General features: G+C 34.6%; 1 protein-coding gene across 2 annotated transcripts in view; it reads left to right on the plus strand.

The window, feature by feature from the left end:
• TNS3 (tensin 3) overlaps positions 1-26,542 on the plus strand; it is a 377,368-nt gene that overhangs the window by 264,122 nt on the left and 86,704 nt on the right. For both annotated transcript variants that reach the window (XM_051984497.1, XM_051984488.1), the window contains exons 18-19: positions 4,368-5,621; positions 24,908-25,071. In XM_051984497.1, the coding sequence (XP_051840457.1) occupies positions 4,368-5,621; positions 24,908-25,071 (1,418 nt within the window). The remainder of the gene's footprint in view (positions 1-4,367; positions 5,622-24,907; positions 25,072-26,542) is intronic.

Raw genomic sequence — 26,542 nt, forward strand, 5'->3', positions numbered from 1 at the left:
ATTCATACCACTGTCCCATCTATATCGATTATATGGCTTGTATAAAGCCACTTAATCTTTCAGAGCTTAGACAATTCCATGAGACTATAAAGGGCCATTTGAATTCAGTAGAGGGTGTCCCTTCTCTATGAATTATTCCCATTTTGATGAGATTTATTTGGACTCCCCAATAGAAGCCCGAACTTTAATATTCTGTAGTAGGTTAAAATGAGAAAAGAGTTGGAGGATAGAACAAACTTCAAGATTTTCATAACTCCACTCTTTCTTTCACTTATACCCCATAGACAATCAGTTGCCAAGTCTTGTCAGTTTTTTGCTTCTATGATATCTTTCTAATTCATTATTTCCATCCATTCACACAATCATCACCATTATCTCCTCTCATTTGCCCTGTTATAGACTTGTTGGTCTCTCTGCCTCAGATCTCTTCCCCACTCTCTAATCTATCCTCCACATAGCTGCCAAGGGAATATTTCTAAAGGGCAGGTCTAACTAAGTATGTCAATATGTTCAATAACACACCCTGTTGCCTTTATGATAAAATTCAAACCTGTTTGGCATTTAAAGCCCTTCCCAAACTGGATCTAACCTACTTTTCCAAGCTTATTACACTTTTTCATGCTCTGTCATCCAGCCAAACTGGACTTCTTTCTGTTCCTCACAACAGACATTCTATTCCCTCTTTGTCCATTTACACAGACCAGACCTTTTCTTACCTGTATCCCCCATTCGTGGAATGCATTCCCCTCCCCACCTCTATAGCTTAAGACTATTTTTATTACCTTTCAAGTCCAGATCAATCTTCCCCTTCTGTGTGAGTCTTACCTTGATCCCCAGCTGCTAGTACCTTTATTCCAAATTACATTGATACAAGCATGTTCTTCCTCCCAATAGAATAGAATTGAAGCTGTGACAATTTTATCTTTATACCTCTACCACTTAGTGTTTTATCTCACAAAGGTGACTCCTAGGTGCATGTTCACATATTGTTTACTTGAGTGAATCTTAGTTATTTTTGATTTTTAAATACTATGTATATATACATATAATATTATATTTGTATAAATATAAAATATGTATATATACATATAATATAAAAAATTTATAAGGAGATTTTCTTCCATGTATATTACATAGGTATTTTACATATTGCAGGTAATATATGTATTTATAGAGATATTTGCATATCATCTTCTCCATTAGAATTTGAACTACCTAAGGATATGGACCATTTTTTGCTTTTAGCTCTAAAGATAATCTGTGCTTAGTACAATACCTATCTATGGTAGGTATTTAATAAATTCATAGTGACTGTGGGACTTTTAGGTACTATATAATTTTCTCCTTTATATTACTAGCCTTAGCAAAATGTTTGTAGGCAGTTTGTAAATGCTTATGAATTGTATTAAATATTATTTTTCCCATTGCAAAACAACAAACAAACAAAAAAAGTATTTCCAGGCCCAATTCAGAAATAAAGGAATAAGCCTATCCTGATAATAGAGCCCTCTTGGACTTACTTCTTTAGTGGCTACCATTTCTGCTGCTGAAGATTCTGATATCACCCTACTTAAACACTGGTAATCAGGCCTCTCAATTGCATAGACCTCCAATGAAGCTCCCTTAGTTTCTATTGTTAGAGCGCCTACTTTTGAGACCTTTGAAGCTCTGTTTCGTATTACTGATCCTAAGAGTAACTTCCCTCTTCCCACGCCAAAAAAAAAAAAAAAAAAAAGGAATGCTAGAACTCAAAAGATAGTCAGTTCTGAACAGAGGCTCTACAAGCTTCCCCAGTGACATCTCAAGGTGACAGTTGGCCTATTCAGTTGTGACCACTCAAACACTGCTCATACTTAGTTAATATATTTCCAGTGTTCTGGACTGTTGTTTGTAGACAGAAATTATTGATGTGCTGTGTAAAAGGTATTTCTGGTAGAGAACCTATTTTCCACATATTCTTGGCTTTATTTTTATAGTAGTGAAACACTAATCCATTTCATCCATCTTGTTGTTTATGACAAATTATTTTTCTTTTACTAATTTCTTGTTCCCACTAATTCAGTCCCCCCTTGAGTGATTAAAAAATAACACACTGAAAATGAAGATCTTAATACACAGTTCTTTTTTTTTCTCTAGATTTTTAAAAAATTTTAATAGATTTTTATTTACAAGTTATATGCATGAGTAATTTTACAGCATTGACAATTGCCAACCTTTTATTCCAATTTTTCCCCTCCTTCCCCCCACCTCCTCCCCTAGATGACAGGATGGCCAATACATGTTAAATATATTAAAATATAAATTAGATACAAAATAAGTATACATGTCCAAACCGTTATTTTGCTGTACAAAAAGAATTGGACTCTGAAATATTGTAAAATTAGCCTGTGAAGGAAATCAAAAATGCAGGCGGGCAAAAATATAGGGGGGGAATTCAATGTAATGGTTCTTAGTCATCTCCCAGAGTTCTTTCGCTGGTTGTAGCTGGTTCAGTTTATTACTGCTCCATTAGGACTGATTTGGTTCATCTCATTGCTGAAGATGGCCAGGTCCATCAGAATTGATCATCATATAGTATTGTTAACACACAGTTCTTACAAGATAAATTCATGGCAAATTATAAATTTGACAATGTAATTATTTTCAAATATATAATTATTTCTGATCATGTGTAGTAAGTATGACAGTCAGGATATGTCCTCTCAATTAATATGTTCTGTTCCAGTATTAATCAGTGGTCAGCCTGCCCATTAATGTCAGTAACCATCTGAAGAATCTTCATTTTCACATGAAACTCCACAAATAGATAATAGATTGGTGATTATGGAGGCAGATATCATGAATTTTTAAAAATCAAGTTTAAATATATGAGAAAGTAAGACAGTTGATTCTTTTAGATGATTTGAAGAATCATTTTGTGTTGGCTCAGAGATTTAAGAGTTTGCAATTCAGTAAATTTATGTATATACTTGCGAGTGACTTTTTACAGAAACCTGATATAAGATAGACCTTATAGTAGGCACTTCCAGTCCTACAGATTTGTAGTCCTATTTGCAAGTTCCTTCTAAATTTTCTCCATTTCAGTGAAGATTTTCTTTTGTAGAATTGAATTATTTTCAAGGTCTTTGGTATACAACATTACTTCCCTCAACTCCCTGTCATACACACATATTTGCACGTGCACACACACACACACACACACACACACCCTTCCCCATTCCTTATAATCCATCTTCCTCTATTTACATAAAGCTGTTACATGATTGCTCACCTTGAGCCAGCTACTCACCTGCTTTTATTACATCTGCTATGTAATACGATAGGATTTCTCTGTCATTATTAAAGCCAAAATAAAAAAGAAGCACTATTCACATTGATTTGGTTCTTTCTTTGTACACCTTAGCCAGACAGGTATGTGTTCTGACATGCTGCTTAGAAACACATGCTTTTGATGTAGTGCTTTACATTTTTTCAGGCTTTGGAAAGGAGGGTAGGGGAGAAACCCCAATAGTCATTGACCCACAATAATGCATTCAGCATGAACTGACAGACCAAGAGCCCTGAGACACATGCTTAAAGCATGTCTCTCCTGAACGATTCAGAAGCCATGTTCAGTCTATTGTGGAATGTGTGTTCGTCATGTCTCACAAATTCCAGGTGCCCGGAGAGTGTGGTTTTTCAAATCTTGTTATTGTATGACTGCAATTTCAGCGCAAAGTAAAATAAAACAGAGATGGAGAAAACATAGTTGACCGCAAGCTCTTTGAGCTGATGTTTTTGTTTGCCTTCCTCAACTTGTTCTGAGAAGAGAGACGGTGGGGAGGTGGGGAGAGAGGAAGAGAAAGATGGTGGAGAGGGAGGGAGAGAAAGATAGTAGAGAAGGAGGGAGAGAAAGATGGTAGAGAAGGAGGGAGAGAAAGATGGTGGAGAAGGAGGGAGAGAAAGATGGTGGAGAAGGAGGGAGGGAGAGAAAGATGGTGGAGAAGGAGGGAAAGAAAGATGGTAGAGAGGGGGGGAGGGGAAGAGAGAGAAAGAAGGAGAGAGGGAGAGAGGGTAACAGGGAAGGGACAAAGACACAGAACGATAGAAAGAGAGAGAGAGACTCTGTGTGTGTGTGTGTGTGTGTGTGTGTGTGTGTGTGTGTGTGTATTTACTTTATGATACCTTGGTTATGAAATGAAAGGTGTAGCTTAGGGTGGTACAAGAGTGCCAGGCTGTGGTTCTTAAAGCATGGTACTTTTCCAAGCTGATGGAATTATTGCATGCATTAGTTCTGGTGTAATGTAAAATGTTTACCTCTTCACCTCAAGAGGTGTTTTGGATTTTTCTCTAACCATTTCTTTTTTTTCTTCTCTCTACCAACCCAGTGTTACACACCCAAGGTCCCATTGATGGCAGCCTTTATGCCAAAGTGAGGAAGAAGAGCCTGTCGGACAACAACATCCCTGGTGGGACCCAGGTCGTTCCCGTGACCGGCAGCCCTGATCACAGTGACCATACCCTGTCTGTCAGCAGTGATTCAGGCCATTCCACTGCCTCTGTCAGGACAGACAAGACGGAAGAGCGCTTAGCTCCGGGCGCCAAGCGAGGCTTGAGCCCACAGGAGAAGGCAGAACTGGACCAGCTTCTCAGTGGGTTTGGCCTGGAGGACTCCGTGAGCTCCCCAAAGGATATGACCGATGCCCGAAATAAGTACAGCGGGACTCGTCACGTAGTGCCGGCCCAGGTTCATGTGAATGGAGACTCCAAGCTGAAAGACAGGGAGACAGACATCCTTGATGATGAGATGCCCAATCATGACTTACACAGCGTGGACAGCATCGGGACTTTGTCCTCTTCGGAAGGGCAGCACTCCAGTCACTTGGGAAACTTTACTTGCCATAAAAGTAGCCAAAATTCTCTCTTATCAGATGGCTTTGGGAGCAATACCGGGGAAGATCACCATATTGCCCTTGCTCCTGACCTGGGCATTGGGGTGGATCCCCTTTATGAACGATCATTTGGAAATGGTGAGCCCAAGCAGGGTCAGCAGCTCCTGAGGAACCCTGCAGCTCAGGCACCGGCCTACGGACAGGGAACCTATTCCACCCAGACCTGGGTGCGCCAGCAGCAACTAGTGGCAGCCCATCAGTACAGCTACGCGACAGAGAGCGAGGGGAGATTTGCCATTCACAGCTCTTCAGAGAATTCAAACTATGTCCCGGCCCAGCCCAGGGTCCCCCTAACTCCCACCAGAGGCTCCAGCAGCAGGGATGCTGTGCAGAGGGGCTTAGGGGGCATATCGAATCCTAGCGAGGTACCTCAGCACTCTTATCCAGAAGGTTTCAAGCCTAGGTTAACACCAGAGAAGGAGATAAATGGAGTGGACGTGGGATTGAATGCGGGAATTTTACCAGGATCTCCAACTCTGGATATCGACCAATCCATTGAACAGCTCAATAGGCTGATCTTGGAACTAGATCCAACATTTGAGCCCATCCCAACTCACATAAATACCATGACCATGACAAGTCAAACAAATGGATCTGCATCTCCCGACAGCAAAGTGGGAGAAGCTCTGCGGGCAAACCACAGATTTCTTGAGAGGGGAGATAACGTAATCAGGAATTCCAGCCAACATGGTAGGTTGTTTTTGTCACATACTACTGGAATGCCTTAATCATGTTCTTCTTTCAGTTTTTACAGGAGAAATTTAGGTTGTTCCTTGTTAGAGTTAAGTGAATATCAACAGTAAAGAGATTTCTCTCAAAATGTTATTTGATCATAATTTATTGACACAAGAGGATGAAGTGTGGCAATCAATTCCCTGACTTTTGGTCCCATTTCTGATAATTTCTCAGTAGTAGGCCTTCTTTAGACCATATTTTCTTCATTTGTAAAATAGAGTTAATCATATCAGCTAATCACACCTATTCCATAGACCTCAGGGATATTTTAAAGATCTAGGAAGATGTGGATGTGAAACATTTTCAGGTGCAAGATTAATACAAGTATAAGGCCTTATTTTTATTAGAGAGTTGAGCAGTAATCATTTTTACAACATTATTATAATTGATTCTAATTCACTTATTCCAACATTTAAAAAGACAAATCCCAGGAACTTGCCTGGTTAACTAACTTTCCCAGGATAATATCACTCAATTACCAGAGGCAAGATTGAAACTTGGTCCTTTTCTTTCTCCCCACTTTTACCATATGTTAAAATTTTCTCCCCTTCATCTCACACATTTAAAAGAAGTTTGGAGGGAACATGATAACTTAACAGACTTTTCCCCCCCTTTGAGTAAACTGGTTCTCGTGTTTAAAAGGAAGAACAGAGCCAAAAGAGTCATCTATAAGAGAGCATATTCCAGCAGGAATGTATGTGTATGGAAAATGAGACTCTGAAATGAACAGGATGTGCCAAAAGTGTGTGATAGCTTCATCCCTTTTGCATTTTCCAGAGTGCATAGCCTGAAGCTTGGTGTTTCTTATGTTAGAAAAAGTCAAAATAAATTGTTACCAAGTCTCTTCAAGCCATCCAAACATAAGCTTTATTTTACTTTTAAATCATTCTGAATTTTTCAAGATGTTAAGAATTGACAATTGTGATTTTTTTATGGGTATTTCAAGATGAACATTGAATGAGAAGAAGGAAATAAAAAGAAGAGCAATGTGGTAGTTAAAGAATATAAGGGTGGATGTAAGAAATTACTTTTATTTTCAAAGGTTTTAAAAATTAATGATAAGGACATAGAGAAGTTTTCAATGTTAATAACATAGACTTAGCCAAAATTTTCATCTGAGTTAAGCTCATAATAAAAAAAATGTTAAGATTCTTAGGATATTTATCTCATTTTCACTACTTATTTGGGAAATCATTTAGAACTAGAGAGATAGCATGAGAACATGTTTTGCATTAGTCTGAAATGCTATGTAAATAGCAATTATTATTATAATTCTTGTTTAATAATATCTGAACAGAAGGCTTAACTTCACAGAAGCTATCAAGAGTTAGACTATCCTGGGAAGTTGTCAAGCTAAAAATTTTCCTGGGATTTTATTATTGACTGTAATATTTTTTAGAAGGAAATGACTTGCTTAAGAAATAAGCCTTCCATGCATGATGGGATTGGAATGTGTAGTAGGGGACCAAGAATCATATTGGTTAATATTTCAAGGTTCAAAATTGGCCAAGTATCACAGACAGTGTTATAGTACTCCTTTCTATCACACTCTTTCTGGGTAGAAACAAAATCATTAAAATATTTTCATTTTTAGCTATAAAACATAAAGTTGGCCAGTCACTACTACTAGATTAAAACCCCTGGATAATATGGGACCGTGCCTTATCTAAACTTTGTGTATTCTCCTGCCATCTACCTCCAACACATTATAGTGCTATGTATCTAGTAGGTGCTTAATAAATATTTGCTAATAGAAATTAGTAAAATATGTTTAACATATATTGGATCACTTGCAGTCTAGGGGAAGGGGTGAGGGGAAGGAAAGGAAAAGAAATTGGAGCACAAGGTTTTGCAAGGGTGAATATTGAAAATTATCTGTGCATATGTTTTGAAAATCAAAAGCTTTAATAATTTTTAAAAAGAAATTATTGTAATAATTGAATGCATAGGACAACATGCACAGGTGCTTAGTATGATGTCTATTACCCAGCTGACAATAAATACTAATTGACTGACATTGATTATTTCAAAATCCAGGATCTTTTGATCATGAATAGATACTTTGACCACTGATGCAGATTATTACCCTTCCATGACTATAAGCTATTCCTTTATAAGTTTAACTAATAAAAAAGAAATGTTTTCTTTGCTTACAAGGACATAGGATAGTCTTTAAGAACCTAGCATCAACCCTAAAGCATAATGAAGCATCTGAATTAGGTGGGAGGATAGGATAGTCAAACTCAATTTGCATAATTTTTAACATAACAAGGCAAAAATTGCACAAACAGAACAAAGGATTAGATATCATGAAAAGTGAGGTAGCTACACATCTGATTACAGGTGTCTGGAACATGTTCAGAGACTGGAAATGATAAGAAAGCCAGTGCTTTGAAGGAGATCCAAATACTTTTGAAATGTATCAAATTTAGTGTGGGCCCAGGTGAGCTTTTTTTGTTTAGTTGTTTTTTTAAGGATGGTATATTGAGCCCTTCCAAATGGTACTTTCAGTTCTTCTATTATGTTGAGTGAAAGGTTTTGCTCATCCCAAAGGCTTTGCAAAAAATGGCAGAGAAATACCATTCCCTGTCTAGCTCAGACCAGAGCCCTTATCTCATATGTACAGAGGAGTACCTGTGGAGGTCTTCTGCAAAGGCATAATATTCTGAGAATTACAGGATCACAATTGTAGAGGAAATAAGATCATCTAATCACATACTTCATTCTATAGATAAAGAAGTGAAGGTTATGTATTTTGCCCAAGAACACTAGATAATATTCATGAAGGGTAAAATTTGAAGCCAGAGCCTCTAATTTCTCCAATGGACGAATTTGTCTCCATTCTGAGGAATAATTCAGACTGACTGTTCTTCATACCCTCGGGGTGGGTACCATCCCCCCCTCTACCCTCTCAGCTCTCTTTTTTTTAGTTGTAAACTCTATAGATTCAGGGATTATTCTTTTTGTTTCTATTTTGGTCCCCAAAATTTAATACAGTGCCTAGTGCCTAGTAAATGCTTAATAAATGCTTGGCTTGCTTCTTATTCAAGAATTAGTTTTCATTGTTCCATGCTGCTTCCTATAAATATTATCTAACAACAGTGAGTTTCCTATTTTCCTAAAAACATATCCTATTTCCTAAAGACATATCCTCTTAATGCCTACAAAACTCCATTTTTAGTAGCATTTGTGTTATTTATAAATCATTGAAATTCTTCATATTTATTGAAGCCAGCTATAAATTATATGGATTAAGTTTAAATCTCTTACAATAGTACCTCAAGGATCAGTGATTTTTTTTTTTTATTGTATTATCTCCAACTAAACAGATCCAGCTTTTTCATACCTTCATTATGATCTTTTTTAATTGCTCTGGCCAAAAATATTCATTAGATGATGGCCTACCCTCTGCAGAAGAGCTTCTTTGACTTTGAATTGGTCCTAGAATAAGTAGATGGACCCATATTTAAGCCTTTTACAGCTTAGGTGCCAGAACTTCCCACTCTGTTGTAAAATTTTTCTAGAAGCTTCAGTTACTTCCACCTGAGATAACTGAGATGGACATTTTTGTGTCAAAGGCCAAAATGAGTTCATTAAAAATACTATATTTTTAAAAATGTACTTTACTCTTGAGTGGAAGTTTAGTTAATACATGTTTGTCTATTTATTAGCATTTTTTGGCTCTGGATTACCACTCTTCCTGCAACTTGGAAATGGTTTTGAATCTTAGTTTTATTCTGACTATAGATATTTAAGGGAGCATGATAGATGGTAAAGTGGAAAGATTGTTGAATTTGGAGGCAGAAAAAAATAAACTGTCACCTTGAAAGGAGAGAGTAATAATTTTAATAACAATAATATTTTAATCATTTAGAGTTATGTCCAATTCTTTGTGAGAGCATTTTGAGGTTTCCTTGACAAAGATATTGGAATGGTTTGCCTTCTCCAGCTCATTTTAGAAATGAGAAAACTGAGGCAAATTCCTCAGTATATTAAAATTTTTGTGGTATTTCACAATTACATAGTGCTTTACAATTTTTGTAAAATGCTAGGAGGTAAGTAGGAAGAATTTTTCCAATTTTTGATCATAATGTATAATGTTCAATATTTGTAGAAGATAGAACATGGGATATGAGATCAGGAAAACTTGATTTTAAATCATGTGTCAGATATTGATCCTGTGATCCTCAGAAATTAATTTGATCTTTCTCAGCCTCAGGTTACTCATCTATAAAATAATAGCGTCTACCTTCGAGGGTGGTTGTGTGGATAAAATAAGATAACATGGGAAAAGCAGTTTATAAGCCTTAAAGCAATCTACAAAGGTTAGGTTATATTATTATTATTACTAGCAGTTGTAGTAGTATTAGTATTAGTATTAGTAGTAGTAGTAGTAGTAGTAGCAGCAGCAGCAATAATAGTCATTGTTGTCATAATTGTTAGCTTATAAAGTATGGAATATTATAACATTTCCCTAGGTCAGTTCTCTCCAAATGAAGGAAAATAAAGCTAAGTTTTAAAAATACCTGTTAATACATTTTGCTCAGGATTTCTAATTGCTGAGAAGTAGCAAGATTTAATAGATGGAACAATTGGACTTTGAGGCAAGAATTCCTGGCTTCTAGTCCTCTCTCTTATTAACTATGTGAGGTTAGGCAAGTCATTTTATGTCTTTGTATTGATTTAGTTTTGTCTTATGTAAAAGGAAAGCATTCTGTTGGATAATCTTTTTAAAGTCCCCCTAGCTCTGATCCTGTGAATTGTTGTCTATTTTTCTAAATTTTAGACCTTTTTTAGATAATGACTGAGTTTCATTTATGGCTAAGAGCTATCATCTGACATATGAATAAGGTAAGATGAGAAAGTTTGATGTTATGTAAAGAATACTAGACAGAATCAGGAGAGGTCTGTTTGATTTCTGTCTCTGGCAAATCACTTCAAATCACCTAGCTTCTTACGTTTTCTCTGTTTGTCACATGGGATTAATAATCCATAGAACTTTATGGCATTGCTTTGTGTATTAAATGAGACAAGGCATATAAATGCTTTGTAAAATTTAGCATCCTACACAAATATCAACTCTTATTTTTATGACCCTAGAAGGGTTGATTTTGTTCTTTCATTCATAATTTCTTTTGAAAAAGACATTTTACTTTTTAATCCAGGTCTTTTATTTTTATAACACATTCATGTCCTTGGAAGCCTTGGGAAAGTTAAGTGCAGTAGCAAGATGGTAAGAGAGGTCATTTATCCAATAGCAATGGTTTAGTGAAGTTACTTATCACATATTGAATCACAAAACAGATGGTTTGCTTCATCTAGCAGAGACGTCTCTATCCCTTGAGATACTGAACTGCCTCTTGTTTAGAATATTGTATGAAAGAAGTATTCCTCACATTGTTGTTGGCGTTCTGGGGTACTTTCCAATTCTGAGATTCAATGGCTTGTTCATTACCTAGTTAAAAAACACATGCTCTTGAGGTTATGGCAAAATTTTAAATTATGGAATATTGTTTGAGGTCCCCCCCAAAAAAAGCCCAAGAAGAGCTTTTTGTCTTATGTTCTTTCTATTAACTTGTGTCCAGAAAAAGCAAAGCATTGACAAGAAAGCCTTTAAAAGAACATACTTTGCTAAAAATTTTTGAGTGACTAAAGGTGAATCGGGGTGAATTTAGCTTCTATTCCCATCATACTATTTGCTCACTAATAGCAATATTTTATCCTTCTCTGACATAAAAATTCAATTTAAGTTATATGATTCTTAATATTTTTCTTTTCTTTGTACTTGATATCATCCTGGGGGGTAGCCAGTCATCATCTTATACAATAATGGTTAATTTGCAGCATTTTTACTTGAATAACAATTGGGTGTTTTTTATGCTGTTGCAATAAGCAGCATTCACTGACCTTTCCAACTGTCCTCAAGCATGTATAGTCCTTTGTTCTAATGGAGTTTCTTGGATCATTTCCTTTTAGTGAGCAGAAGGTAAGATTACTAAAGATAATACACATGTAACAAAAGAATTGACTGAACTTGTGAAATTTAAGGTTTAGCTGATGGCATAAGGATGGCTCTATAGTTTTGTGTGTGTGTGTGTTTTTTTTTTTTTCCCAGATCTAGAGGGCTTGACACACTTATTGTTATCAAAACCTTTATTCATGTTATATCAACACTCAACCTATAGTTCTGAAAAGTTGGTAGGCATTTTGATTTACTTACAAATAGCGCTGTTATTCAACTCGTTGTTTTTCTCTCCTTTTTATTTCCTTCCTTCCTTCCTTCCTTCCTTCCTTCCTTCCTTCCTTCCTTCCTTCCTTCCTTCCTTCCTTCCTTCCTTCCTTCCTTCTTTCCTTCCTTCCTTTTTTCCTTCCTTCCTTCCTTCTTTCCTCCCTCCCTCCCTTCTCTCTCTCTCTCTCTCTCTCTCTCAGTCTCTCTCTTTGTCTCTGTCTGTCTGTATCTCTCTCTCTCTCTGTATACACACACACACACACACACACGCATACAAACACTCTCCATGTTGAAAGTAAAAAAATATTTAATGAATAATGTGTATTGAAGGGAATATGAGAAAATAAAAAACTATAATAATTAATTTTTACATCACATTTTGAAAGGAACTGGGGTTTTGGAGAGAGTGATAAACCTGAGGTTACACAGTAAGTGACTGATAGTAAGTGACTGAGCTTGAATACAACGCCAAACATCTCCCCTTCAACTATCTTAATAGAATAATAGGATCTGGAAAGTCCCATCTTTATAGTGTTTGGTTTAACCTCTTAATGGTACAAATAAGGAAACCGAGTAGCAGTAAATTGACTGACTCAGAAACAGTAAGTTGCAGAGTTTAGTATGATACTGTTCCTTCCAATCCCACTGCAATGATCTTTACCCTGTCCCTATTGTCAAGCCGGGCTTCTTTTCAATATATCAAGATATGTGCCTTGGAAACACAAGTTAATATACTTTTGTTTAGTTTCCACCTGACAGGGTAATATAAATTCTAGCAATAAGGTTATAGATTGCAATTATCAGATGATACTTTGCAAACAAATGTTAAAGTGCTGTATACATATAAGCTATTTATTTATAATTATACAAGTTTCCTACCCATTGAGCATTTGCTTGGGAAAGCTGCAGGCTGAACCTCATTTTGTATTTTGGATCCCCAGTGCTTGTCACATCATAGGCATTTAATAAATGGGCTTTGGTTGATTACTATATAAGTTTCTGAATCAATGCAGAGAACTTCTGATCTCGTTGATAGAAGGATCCTTCCTAAACTCGCAACACATGTACATCTTCTATTTCTGTCAAAATCTTGCATTTAGGATCCTCACAGAAATGTGTGTCCTTAGGATATCCACTTAGAATGCCAGAGACCTTCTAGGTCCCTTAGAATCATGTCGGTACTTGCTTGAGCAGTCCATCTGCTATCACTGTCCTACCTGCTTTTCCTTTTATATATCTCTCACTTTACAAATCACAGCCTTTTATTTCCTACCACATCTTTTGGATGTTTCACAATATTGATTCTTTGAAGATTATTATATTCTATGATTCATAGCCATATAGCATCTGGAGGAAAATGTTGGTTGTAAAAAGATAGGATTTTGTTTGTTTGAGGGAAAACAAATATTTAGGACCCTTGAAAATGCCACGTACTTTCCCTATTTCATTTCATCACATTCTTTTCCTTCTGTCCAATTTTTTGGCTCATCTTATTGTTTACTTGTTCCATTTGTCCCAAGATGTATGTGCTGCTGAACCATTATTTCCAGAACCCCATGTTTGATATTGCCAAGGATATTTGGCAGATAGAATGCACTAATTAACACATTAACATATGATCAGATAGACTTGGAAATCTAAAATAAATTTGTTTTGGAAATTTTGAAAATAATTTGAGCCTTCGTAGAAAACAAATTGAATACACAAAGAAGTCTCTGATGTGATTCTCTGACATAGTAGACAACTGAGAATAAAGACTTAGAATAGTGGAAGAAGTGACCCAAAAATCTATTTGCAGTTATAGGGACAGTGGGGGGTATATATAATTCATGCAATTATATGTCTATTTAGTCCATCGACTGCAATTTTTTTTGACAAAGGAACCTCAAGTCCAGAATGATTAGGTCTTTCTCAAGGTCACACAGGGGATAGATAGGAGTACTGGGATTTGTTTTTAGGTTCTTTGCCTCCAAATCCCGCAATCATTTTCTTATTCTTTCTCAGAAATCTTTTCTCTGTTATCCTAGTATTTTCTTCTATATCTTCTATTCATGTAAGGTTTCATCCAAGTCTTCTTATTCTGACTAATGTAGCACTTGCAGCAGAATTTTTTACATTTTTGTCTTAATGACATTTTGGAATATGTCTTATGGCCCCTATTAGGTAGTAAGGTACTTTAGATCAGGGCTTATTCTTTCCACTTGTTATTCTTATGTAATCCAAGTATATAAGTAAATAAAATAAGTATGCAAATCAGACATTTGCTGATAATAAATCAAAATTTTGCAATCTCCACATTCAGTTATAAGAACCCATATGAAGTTGTGACCCACACAGTTTAAGAAGCTAGGCTTTAGACTACAGAATTCCTAATTTATTTTTGTTTTTTCTTCTGTATGTAGTACAGTACTTTGCATCTTTTAGGTAATAAAAATAATTTTAGGTGGTATAATTAATTAATATTTATATAATATTTAACAATTACAAAGTGCTTTTCGGCTGGATATTGTCTCATTTTATCCCATAATAATTCTATCAAGTAGTTGTCATTTTACATTTTACAGATGCAGAGACATACTGAGAAAATTTTTAAGTGCCTTGTTCAGGGTGACACAGCTAGTAAGTAAATGAGGAAGTATACATACCCAGGTCTTCCTGAAATCCAATAGACTCCTTTCACCGCAATTCTGAGAGTTACTGGATTTTTCTCTAACTCTGCTAGGTATTCCAAATTTGATTCAATTTCCTTGAAGGTAGGGTCTATGTTGCTTTTTTCCTCCCCAAGATTTTATCTTATTCTCTAGCTTAAAGTACTGCTTTTTGTAGTTTAACTACTTCTCATTGAATTGAATTACCATTTGTTGTGTATATTTCTAGGGATTTCTTTCTGAATATGGATAGGAATGAATGTCCTCTGGGGTGCCTTAAGACTCTTAATTTTGTGTTTCTGTTGTGCAACACACTCTGGGGTTAGGAACTACTTTGGATGACCTTTCCCTCTTTGATGAATGGATAAGAACCTTCCCTTAAGCAGAGTTTAGATACTGGAAAGTGTAGCTTTTGACTCCTCCACTCCAATTTGTCTGTGGGTTGTTGTTATTATTATTTTGGTGCAGAGGAGGAAGTGAGGGTACTAATTAGTGTCTTAAGTCTTTAAAGAATTATCAGCTGCTGATAGGCCCATTCACACCTAGTTAGCATTCCAGGGTAGCTGGCTCCTTTGGGACTTGGATTCTGTAGCCTCTGGAGTACTCAGAGATTCTGTTATCTCTTTTAAGAGAGAATCCTTTCAAAGTAGAAAGGAAGCCCTTTCCTTGAGAACCTCTTACCATTTCCCTGAGATTCCTATTTCTACCTCCATAAAGCATTATATAGAACCTCGTATTTCAAGGTTAAAAAAATCAAACAAAACAAAAACAAAAACTCGTCTCATTGCTCTCAATATGTTTGAATTCATTCTCTGTACCCATCGTTTCCTCATAGCAATGGAACTAAATATAATGCATACCTCCCAATTTTCCTGAGATTTCCTATGTGTATAGTGTGTATATTTACATGTATCTCTATTAGTATATCTCTATAGAGATATTCTGACATGTGTATGTAAATATATATGTATATGATATAAATAGATATGTAGATATAGATATCTTTTAGTCTACAGCATTAATGATAGATGACTTCTAATTCTCAAAAAATCTAGTCAACTCTTTAAGATGACATATGTATATATACACACACATAATAAAAGTAGTTGTGGCTAGAATTCCATATACATACACATACATATTTATACATGCATAAATGTTTATACATATACATATTTGGATATACACATACAATATACATATACTGGTGTGTGTTTTCTGCCTAAGACACTTATTAGCTATGTGATCTTAGGTAAGCCATTTGACATTTTTCAGCCTCTGGTTCCTCCTATTTAGAATAGGGATAATACAAGCACTTACCTCACAAGGTTATGAGGACAGAATGAGATAACCCACATATAATACTGTGTGAACCTTAAAATGCTATAAATAAATCTTAGTGGCTATTGTTATTATTCATATGTCATTTTAAAGGGCAGATTAGAATTTTTGAGAAACTAGAAGTCACCTACCAGTTAGTGCTGTAGGCTAAGATACATAAATTAGCAAATAGATCTTCAACATATAACTCAGTTGATGCTTACCAGAAGTCCTTTGGAAAGAAGAAAGCCTGGTCATCCAAAGTAGTTCCTAAGACCACTCTGGAAATCACCAGGAACCTGGGTCTGTCCCATAAAGGAATTCAGAAACCTTTTTCAGCCAGAGTTGGAATAAATAGCTGCTACTCATTTGTACAATCCATTCAAGTCTGCAAAGCACATTCCTTTCAACAGCTCTGCCTTTGAGCTTCATTATCTTGTGTCCCAACAACTCCCTTTTGGGAGCTCAGCAGTGCCTACAAAGATAGTAGATTGTTGATTGTGCTAGTCCAAGGACTCTCCTCCCCATCTTTCCCTTGTTACCACTTGGGGAAAAGCATGTTGGGAAAAGGAAGGAATATTTTTATTGGAGAACACCTTTTCCTTATTTTCTATATTAAATTAAAAAAAATTCTCTGGATACTATTGTAGTCTCTCTCATTTCCATATGGTAACACCAATAGAATGTTGGCATTAAAAAGATAAACCTTTGTCTCATGTTAAGAATCTTAGCTTTTTTATAGTTAATATAACTTATTCTCATGAAAATAGCTCAAATCAGTGCTTCCCCATCCTGTTCAATTCTAGCCCCAATTGGTAGTCCACATGCATTATTTATATCTGATATGAATATTGATGGATGACAGACTATATGTCCTATCTATAAGTGCTTAGGTATCTAGGTAGTACAATGAACAGAGAACTGAGCCTGGGGTAAGAAAGATTCATCTTTTTTCATTCAAATCAGGCTTCAAAAGTACTATAAAATAATGTACTGCAGGAGTTGTTTAGCTTCCAAGTAAGGTGTCAAAGAGTCTCTTTCATAAACTCATGTTGGTTAGAACCATATTTCCCAGACTGCAAATGTAAAAAATTAACAGAATTAAACAATTTAGAATTTGGAAAAGCATTACTATTCTTTCCCTCTTTTCCATTGTCTTTCAAGATGGATGGATTTATTACCAAATCCAATAGACTTCAAGCCAACTATGAAACAGTTGTAAATGATTATATATTTGTTGTTTCAGTTGGGAAGAAATGTGATGAGGGAGTTTTCTGAACCACTTAACTAGAACATTAATTCTAATTTTAAAGTGTAAGGAAAAATAAAGATTATTTTAAATAATTTTTACAATATTTAAAACTAGAATGAATCTTAGAAATTAATAATTGGACTTATTTTGCAGGAGGAAACTTCTGAGGCCCATAGTGGTTAAGATAAATAATTTATCCAAGATCAAAAAGATAGAATGTGGACGCTTTCAGGAGATTTGAACTTGAGCTTGACTTGGGTGTCTAGTATTCTTTCAAATGCATAACTAGCATAATATCTAGCATTTATAAAGCATTTTTAAAATTTGCAAAACACTTTACAAATATTAATTCATTTTATCCTCACAACAAAGCTATATTATCCCTATTTTATAAATTAGGAGACTGAGGTGGACAGGTTAAGTGACACAGTTATACTTAAGTGTCAGGCTGGATTTGAATTCTGGCTATTTATACTAGGTCCAATGCTATCCATTGCACCACCAAGAAACCTACATTACTCATTCTTCCTTGTACATACAAGTTTCACTGCAAGTGAAGCTGGTATTTTTAATATTGATAGTGCAATTTGTTGTATTACTTTAGATGTGATCTTACTGACAAAAGAAGTACCACCATTAGTCATTATCCCTTTTCCGATGTTCTTAATGTGGAAATTACCTGTATATAATAGCCCAATAAGTTTTCATTTATATCTTCCAATCATCCAGCACATTCTTGGCCCTCTTCTCACCCCTTAGCCACACTGAGTTTGTCCTCCGAGAATGCAACATGCTACTTTAAATAAAATGTAATTTTGAATGTAAATTGCTTTCCAAACCCTTGAACTGCAATTCAAAGCCAGATGAAATCATTCTGGAATTAGCTGGCATCCTGAATGATTAGCACATATACTTGGTAAGTGGTATATTCAATAAAAGTTGCTAAGATGTTACTCACAATAGATTTTTGATACAATTGAAACTAAGAAATTGAAAGTTGCTTGGTTTGTTTGTTTTTTACTTTCATCACACTCTTGAATTAGAATTTGCCTTAGACCAGGGAAGCTAGGCATTGCTAATGGGCTAATTTATTTTATTGTTTGTCCACTTGGAGCCACCTACAGGTACTTTTAGGAGACTACAAAGAGTTACTTTGTTACCTTACCTCCCAGGGTCCAAGTCCTTTATAGCTTTTCCACTATTTTCATAGCAATCTGAGCAGCCCTTTCCAAACATTTTTTACCACTGTATGAAACTACGTGACATTTTCTCCTTTGTTCCAGTTTTAAGGGTTTGGTAATTTAATCAAGAAATTAAAATGAATTGTCACTTAAAGTTTTTTTTTTTTTTTTAATGTTTAGAATATAAAGGAGTTTAATTTAATTTCCTGAAGCTTACTGTGTGATTTAATAAAAAAAAATTGTATTATTATTATTATTATTATTATTATAATAAAGCCTTGGGCCCATCTTTCTATATGAGCTCCCTTTCTATTCTATTTTGCCAATAGTCAGGTTTTCATGTATCTAGAACTTTTAAGAGATAAAACAAAATAAAATAACATCCATAGATATATATCCATAGAATGTTATATTCAAGAGGGAAGCCTTATTTATCATTAATTCTAACCCCTTATCATTTTATAGATGAGAAAACTGAGTCACAAAGAAGTGACTTGTCAAATAGTACATAGAAGGTATCAGAGAATGTTCAGGGTGAGTCTAAACTTGAACCAAGTCATATAAATTGAGTCCACTTTTCATTATAATATATATTATAACTTACTTATAAGATAAATAAGAATAATTATTTTATGCTTAAAGATAATATCATCTTTAGGAAATATCTATAAGTTTTATTTTTAATATAAAGACGTTTTCACTGGGGAAAAATCTGTTTTCCTTCCTTCCCCCCTCCCCCTCTCAACTCTCTCCCTTCCTCCCTTCTTCTTTCTCTCCCTCCCTCCTTGCCACTCTCCCTCCCTTCTTTCCTCCCTCCCTTCCTTCCTTCCTTTCTTCTTTCCTTGTTTCCTTCCTTCCTTCTCTTTCTCTCTCTCCCTCTCTCCCTTCCTTCCTTCCTTTCTCTTTTTTTGGGTATTCATGCCTTTCCTGCAAGTATTTCTGAGTCCCAAGATCTTTTAATCCTAACTACTTGAATGTGACAGGTATTTGTTATTCCAAAGTCCTTGTTTAGTATTCCCTTAAGCCATGTGTCAATCTATTCACTTTAAGGGTCATCTCTCTCAGAGGTCAACCTCTTGCTATCATATAGAATCTCACATGATAAAGTTTGTGGTATTGCAAAACAGAGTTCTAATGTTCTTTGAACTTAGTCTTTTACCAACAAAATAAAGAATTTTAACTGTGATGGTCAGACTATTTTAGATAGGTATACAACAAGCATTCATCCAGTGTTGACTTTATCCAAGGATCTGGAAGATAGAAGAGGAAAAAAGTCAGACTCCTTGCACATTCCTCCCCATTCCCAAGAATTTCTGGTCTAGTAATGGAAACTAAAATTATACATTATATGATTATACACATTATATATGTATTCATTATATATTCATTATATATTATACATTATATTTTATACATGTATACCTACATTATACAATATTCATTATATATAATAAAACGTTACTGCTGTATAAAATAATCACAAATGCTTAAGAAAAGCAGAGGGTAATATGGAACTTATGAAGAAGGAAAAAATTCCAATCTATAGACAATGGAGATGCCTAATGTTTAATGTGTGTGGGGGTGTATTTGTGGTTTTCTCAGTCAATATATGGCCCATAGAGTTTTGGTTCTATTTGGTATTTATTTGATATTGACACCATTTGACCCTAAATTTCCCCTCACTGAAGACTTTAAAACAGAGGGTGGATAAACAAATCAAATATATCATAAAAATTGGATCCTGGATCACGTATGGACATCAAGATGTTCCTCCTAGCTCGATGACTTTGAACAAGGAATTGAATCTCCTTGAGAATCAGTTTCCTCATCTCTATAACAAATGGATTAGATTAGGTAGTTGCCAATAAATTGTGTATACATGTAACAGACATGTGCAGATATGTACTGAGGAATGAAGAGAATGCAATATATTATATAACCTTAGTAGTATCTGATAATATGTGTGTGACAGACAGACAGGAAGAGACAGAAACTGATGAAAAAGATGTGTGTAGATTGAAATTTGGGAGACCTTATATAATCTAATGAAAATATATTTCTCATATATAATATATATGTGTATTTATTTATCTGTCTAGGGAAAAAAGAGAAAGCTACAAATGCGAGCATGTATTATTTCTAATCACAATTTTTCTTTCTGGAACATAATCAGATCTGTGGATGGGAGATAACCACTCACAACTGGGTTTGGCATTAAAAGTAGAATGTTCTTATGTTTATTCTAGAGAAAGAAAACTAATAATAGGAATTGTTAGGAGAAATAGAGAAAATATCCCAATAGTTTGCAAAATATTTCTTTGAAAGGTAAACATGTAACTAGGAGGCCATTAGGATCTGTGGACGCGCGCGCGCGTGTGTGTGTGTGTGTGTGTGTGTGTGTGTATGAGACTAGAGAATAGACAGCAGTGGAAATGAATATAAGGAAGGAAAATCCTTAAGAACTGCTCATTCATAGTAATTCACAATATGTTCATTTTAGATTTTTAATTCTTAGGAAATCCAATCATTCTTATTCTTTATCAGTGCATTTCCTCCTCCCATTCCTAGATTCGGGGGGGGGGAAAAAAAAAGCTGACACATCATATACTAAATATATTCAATACCTTCTGTACTTAAAAGATGACAAGTTGAATAAGCAAAATTTGGATGACAGAATTCCAAGCTTCATGGTTATAAAACAAATAAAAATCACAATCTAGATGCATTGCAGCTAGACATTGCTACATGTCCATCAGTAAGAAATGTTATCTAGACTTTTATTGACTGTTCACATCTTTGACTAGATTGATGAAGGTTCATCAGTGCTGGAACCTAGTATATCGACAATGTTCTTGAGTCAGAATTCCGTAATAGTTTTCATCAATGACTATGATGATCAAATAAGGTTAGAATTGGGAATTAATAAAAACAAAGCCACTAGTCAAAGAATTTATGTATTGATCAACTGAATGAATCCTGAAGTAAATAGTTACCAGTGAAAGCAATTACTACTCTAAGGATAATTATTTAGGAGAAAATGCCACATCCTTTGAAAATGAATTCTTGACTATATTTCAACATCATTTCCCAATATATTTTCCTATTAAAATAGTTAATAAAATAGCTCCATCTAATAATGTATTGAACATTCTGACTTTTTATCAATCACTTGTCAATCTCAAGGAGCAAAATAATATTTCATCATCTATTCTTTGGGGCCAAAATTTTTACAATCAATTCAAAACTATCTGACTTAAGTGTTCTTTCATTTGCTTACTGTAAATTTGTCTGATTCTGCTTGAGTTGATACATCAATTCATACTCATTTCCCTAAGTTTCTATAAATTCTTCATATTTCTCATTTTTTATTGCACAGTAATTGGCTATTACATTGATATGGTACACTTTGGTAAACTTTTCTTATTTGATGAGCACCCACTTTGTTTCCAGGTATTTGTTACTGCAAAAATACTGTTGTAATCCTTATGAAATTAAGGATACCTTCTCAGAGAACACTTTTGGGCATTAGAGGAAGTGGGATGAATGAATGAATATTTGAACAAATGAAAGCCCATTTATTATGTACTTAATATGTACTAAATACTATACTAAACTGAGAAAGAAAACAAAATGCAAGCAAACAACAACAGAAAGAGTAAAAATATTAAGCATTCTTTTTAAGGATGCTAAGAATTTTTTTTTTAATGCGCATAGTAAATATTAGATGGTAGCAACAATACTGCTCGTTTATCTAGACTTTTTTTTTGCTTTTTCCTGTGTATTTTTTTGAAATTTCACAGGCAATCTTTCTTTTTGACATCACTCCCAATTACTCCTAACTCCTTCTCCTCTCCCCTTCCCCCCCAAAAAAGACCTTCCTCCTAAAGTATAGTCAAGCAAAGCAAATCTACATATTCATCATACCTGAAAATTCGTATTTCATTTTTATACCATGATATGAGAAGCATCATTCACAATCCATCTTCTGGAGTCATGTGATTGGTTAATCATTGTACTAATCAAAGTTCTTAAATTTTTCAAAGATATTGCACTTTTCAGTGATATAATCATTATATTAATGGTTCAGTTTACTCCATGATATATCAATTCACACAGATCATAACAAGTTTCTTTGTGGCATAATAATATTACATGACATTCATATGTTATAATTTGTTTTCCCACAATCTATAGGGACCCCTTTGTTTCCATATTACTTTATTGCCACAACAACAACAACAACAACAACAACAACAAAAGTGCTGCTGCAATTATTTTTGTAATATATAGTTCCTTTTTCTTTCTAGGCTTTTTCCACCTTGCCTAATGCCTTCAACGACATATAGATTTTTGGATTTGTTTGTTGTCTGATTAGCCTGTATACATTTCCTTCAATAATTTCATGTGGTTCTTGCTCTTGTTGTCTTCTTTCTCTGCCTTATTTCCTCTCACTTCTCCTGTCTAGTCCCTCACTTCCAGAAGGACCCAAAGATACAGTGCTATGCATTTTTCCAACAAATAAACAGAAAAACAACACAGGAAAACCTCTGGGAAGAATTCTATTGTTCCTCCCCACCCTCATTCCCACCCCTTTCTATTTAAAGAAATCTTTTTCTGCTTTATTTGTGTTCATGTTATCTTAACTTTAGAATGTAAACTTCTGCCTTCCACCCTGTGTTCTGAGATGACCATCTTCCACTTAGCTAGTACTTCTCTTATTGCCCAGATATTTAGCCATTTTGTAAGTTTACCTTGTTGAAGACACCCCAAGAATTGATGAAAGTATAAAATAGGAGATAAAATCTAGTTTTTGTGCATTAGACTCCATTTTATTTGAATTATTTCCAAGTATGGTCTTATTTTAAGCTTCAACAGTTGTGATATTTAGACAAAATGTAATTTTTTTTATTATTTCAGTAAATAAACTTAAGCAGATATTATTTTAATAGAATATAACAACTATAGTAAGTCATAAGCCTGAAAAAAAGACAGTCTTGAGATACAATATGCTTTAGTCAAAGAAGAACTGGCTTTTGGTCAGAGGAGCCCTCAATTCAACTGGCCACCTCTGTAGTTTCTTACTAGGTAGCTGTAATCAAGTCATTGATCACCCCCTAAGTCTCAGCTTCCTTATTTGTAAATTAGATATTCTAGTAACTACTAGTGTGCTCCAATGGCAATCCAGAGTAATAGGATCTGGGTTTGAGTCTTAGTTGTGCTCTTTCTTCTTGTGTGATATGTTATAGCCTCATTTAGCATCATTTTCTTTATTTAAAAAAAAAAAAAAAGATTTTTTATTTTTTGTTTGTTTATTTTTAATATGATAATGACTTTCCTTCCAGTGGGGAGTCTCTGAGCCTGTTACTTAGCTTTCCACATCTGTCATGGAGAACATTGTCTTTATAAGCCACGAGTACTTTACAAATGAGTCATTTTCTTTATTACTTTATTATTACATAGCTAATAGCTAGCATTTTTATAGCCTTTTAGGGGTTTACAAAACACTTTACAAATATTATCTCATTGTATCCTCACAACTCTTTAAGGTAAGTACTATTATCATTCGCCTTTTGTAAATGAGGAAACCAAAGCAGACAGTTAATGACTCACTCAACAGACAGATGGTTCACCTAAGATAACACAGTCAGATTTGAATTCAGGTCTTCTTGATTCTGGGTTCAGTGCTTAATCTATTGTGCCAACTCTGTTACTGACTTTTTCTCTAAAAATAACCTTTATGATTTCTAAGAATTCTAGTCTGAGTGTGGGGCATAGCAGGATGCTATATGTAGAGCATTTCCTCAGTAAACTTTTTGACAGAGGCATGATAATTTTATATGAGAATTCTAGCAAGATGAAATATGCAAATAAAATGTTCAGTAAATATTTCAATTGGTACTCGCTTATTTTCCTTCCACAAAACAAACAGACCTACTTGTACACAAATATACTCATTCATTTATTTTCTTAAAAAACTAAAATTTTTATTTGTTTAATGGAATAAAATAAGCCCTTCCATAACACAGTATAATAAAAAGGATTGCACATGAAACTGCAAATCTGTTATGTACAAATTGTTATTTTGTTTAAATCTATAATAAAGTTATAATGTAAATTACTTCCCCCCTTTTTGCTTCCTTCTCTTCATCCATACTCTAGGGATCTATGAGACACAAATAAGTGTGTTTGTGCACACACACATATGAATTATTCTACATGTAAATTATTATGATTTAATATATATTATTTATTTTCAATAATAAATTATTATAAAATTATTCTTTACATACGTATATTTGCCCATTCTTTCTTTGGATGCAGATAGCATCTTTCTTCATATGTTCTTTATAGCTAATTTGGGTATTTATATTATTCATTTCCAAAGATGATGGAGCTATGATCCCAAGGAAGCCATTAGACTAAATTACTTTATAAAATTCATTCAGTATGTATGCTATATTTTTGTACAACTAATTTTTCAAAGAAATGAAAGTCAATTTCAAACAATTTTTTTTTTTTAACTAGGGGATTTTAGGGGTAAATACTCAAGTAAAAATTTTACTAAAATGACACATTTATTTTGTACTCATGTTCTCTCCCATGTTCTGTAGGAGATGATCCATCTGGAGGGAGAATAAGAAAATTAAGTCTTGGCCAGTATGACAATGACAGTCCTGGGCAGTCATCATTTGGTGGATGTGGATGGGTAAAATCAACTAATATGGATCCAGTTTCAACTCTGGGATCTTTCATTACTTCAGGGGAAACCAAAGAGGTAGATATAACTTGGTATTTTTATTACACCTTCCCTCAAAAGATTTCAAAGTATTTTACAAACACCAATCCAGTTCAGCTTCATTCTCATGCATACCTAGATTTCAAGAGTTAAAATGATTTCATTCCCACCCAAGGTATATGTCCCTTTTGAAAGTACAAATTGACTTTTGACTACATGGAGAATAATAATTTCTAGTATCCTTCCTTCCTCCCTCCCTTTCTTTCTTCTTTCTTCCTTCCTTCCCTCCTTTCCTTCCTCCCTTCCTTCCTCTCTCCCTCCTCATTTTCTCCCTCCCTCTCTCCTTCCCTCCCTTCCGGCTTGCCTGCAGCGGTTCTGCTTTTCTTCATTTTTTCTTTCTGTTGGGTTTAAGTGCCTTGCCTAGGGTCAAACGACTAGGAAATGTTAAAGTATTTGAGGTTAAAACTGAACTTAGGGCTTCCTGGCTTCAGGGCCAGTATTTATCATCTAGTTGTGCCCATATCTTCAGTTTTGAACTCTATAATGTGCTTGTTTCTGTTTCTGAGAAATCTACCATTTTATAGAAATTCTCTATTTTTTAAAACTTATTCTTTCTATAACATTTTCAGTTATTTTGAAAGAAGTAATTTATGGCATTATTTCTTGATTTGTTCACTGAGGGTTTTTTGTTTTATTGATCTTCTAATACTTACTGGAGCTGATTGTGGTTGTTCCATTATAATTTTTTCAGGTATCTTCTTGTTACTCTTTTTTTATGTGTATTTCTTATACGTCTTTTTTATTGCCTTTCTTTGTGCCATAGTATTTGTTCATTATATTGGCAAATCTTTCTGTTGTTCAGAAGTAAAGACTCCTTACTGACTTTTCTGTGAGGATTATCTTGCAATAAATTATTTTTATCTCTTTTTGTTGTTACTAAATTTATTTGGCACATTTCTTACTATTTATTGAGATGATAGAAAATTTGCATTTAGATGTGACTTCTCATTCATCCAGCTTACCTCATAGCTCTCTCACAGTCTCTAACTTGGGGAATGGGAGAATATTTATGTATTGGCAAGGAAAGAGAAGAGGAATAAGCATTTATATAGCACCTACTACAAGTCAGGTACTTTGCTATTTGATCCTCACAACAACCCTTGGAAGTGCTATTGTCATCGCCACTTTATAGATAAATAAATTTAAAGTTAAGTAATTTGCTCAAAGTCACAGAACTAGTCATTTCTGAGAAAGAACTTAAGCTCAATTTTTCTTGACTACAGGCCAGGTGCTCTAATCACTGCACTCTTATATAGTTAATGGGACACAGTCATGACATTTTGCATCTCCTATATATAACACCTTAAGCAGTTTAAAAATCAGTCCAATATACAGAACTTTCTTTTGTGAAATGCAAAACTCATATGCTACCATCATACCTGTTATCCAGGTCATGAGACTGAAAAGTGATTTTACTATGCTTGGAAGTTATGTTTATCTAAATCTCTTA

The sequence above is a fragment of the Antechinus flavipes genome, chromosome 1 (assembly GCF_016432865.1).
Source record: "Antechinus flavipes isolate AdamAnt ecotype Samford, QLD, Australia chromosome 1, AdamAnt_v2, whole genome shotgun sequence".
Taxonomy (NCBI): domain Eukaryota; kingdom Metazoa; phylum Chordata; class Mammalia; order Dasyuromorphia; family Dasyuridae; genus Antechinus; species Antechinus flavipes.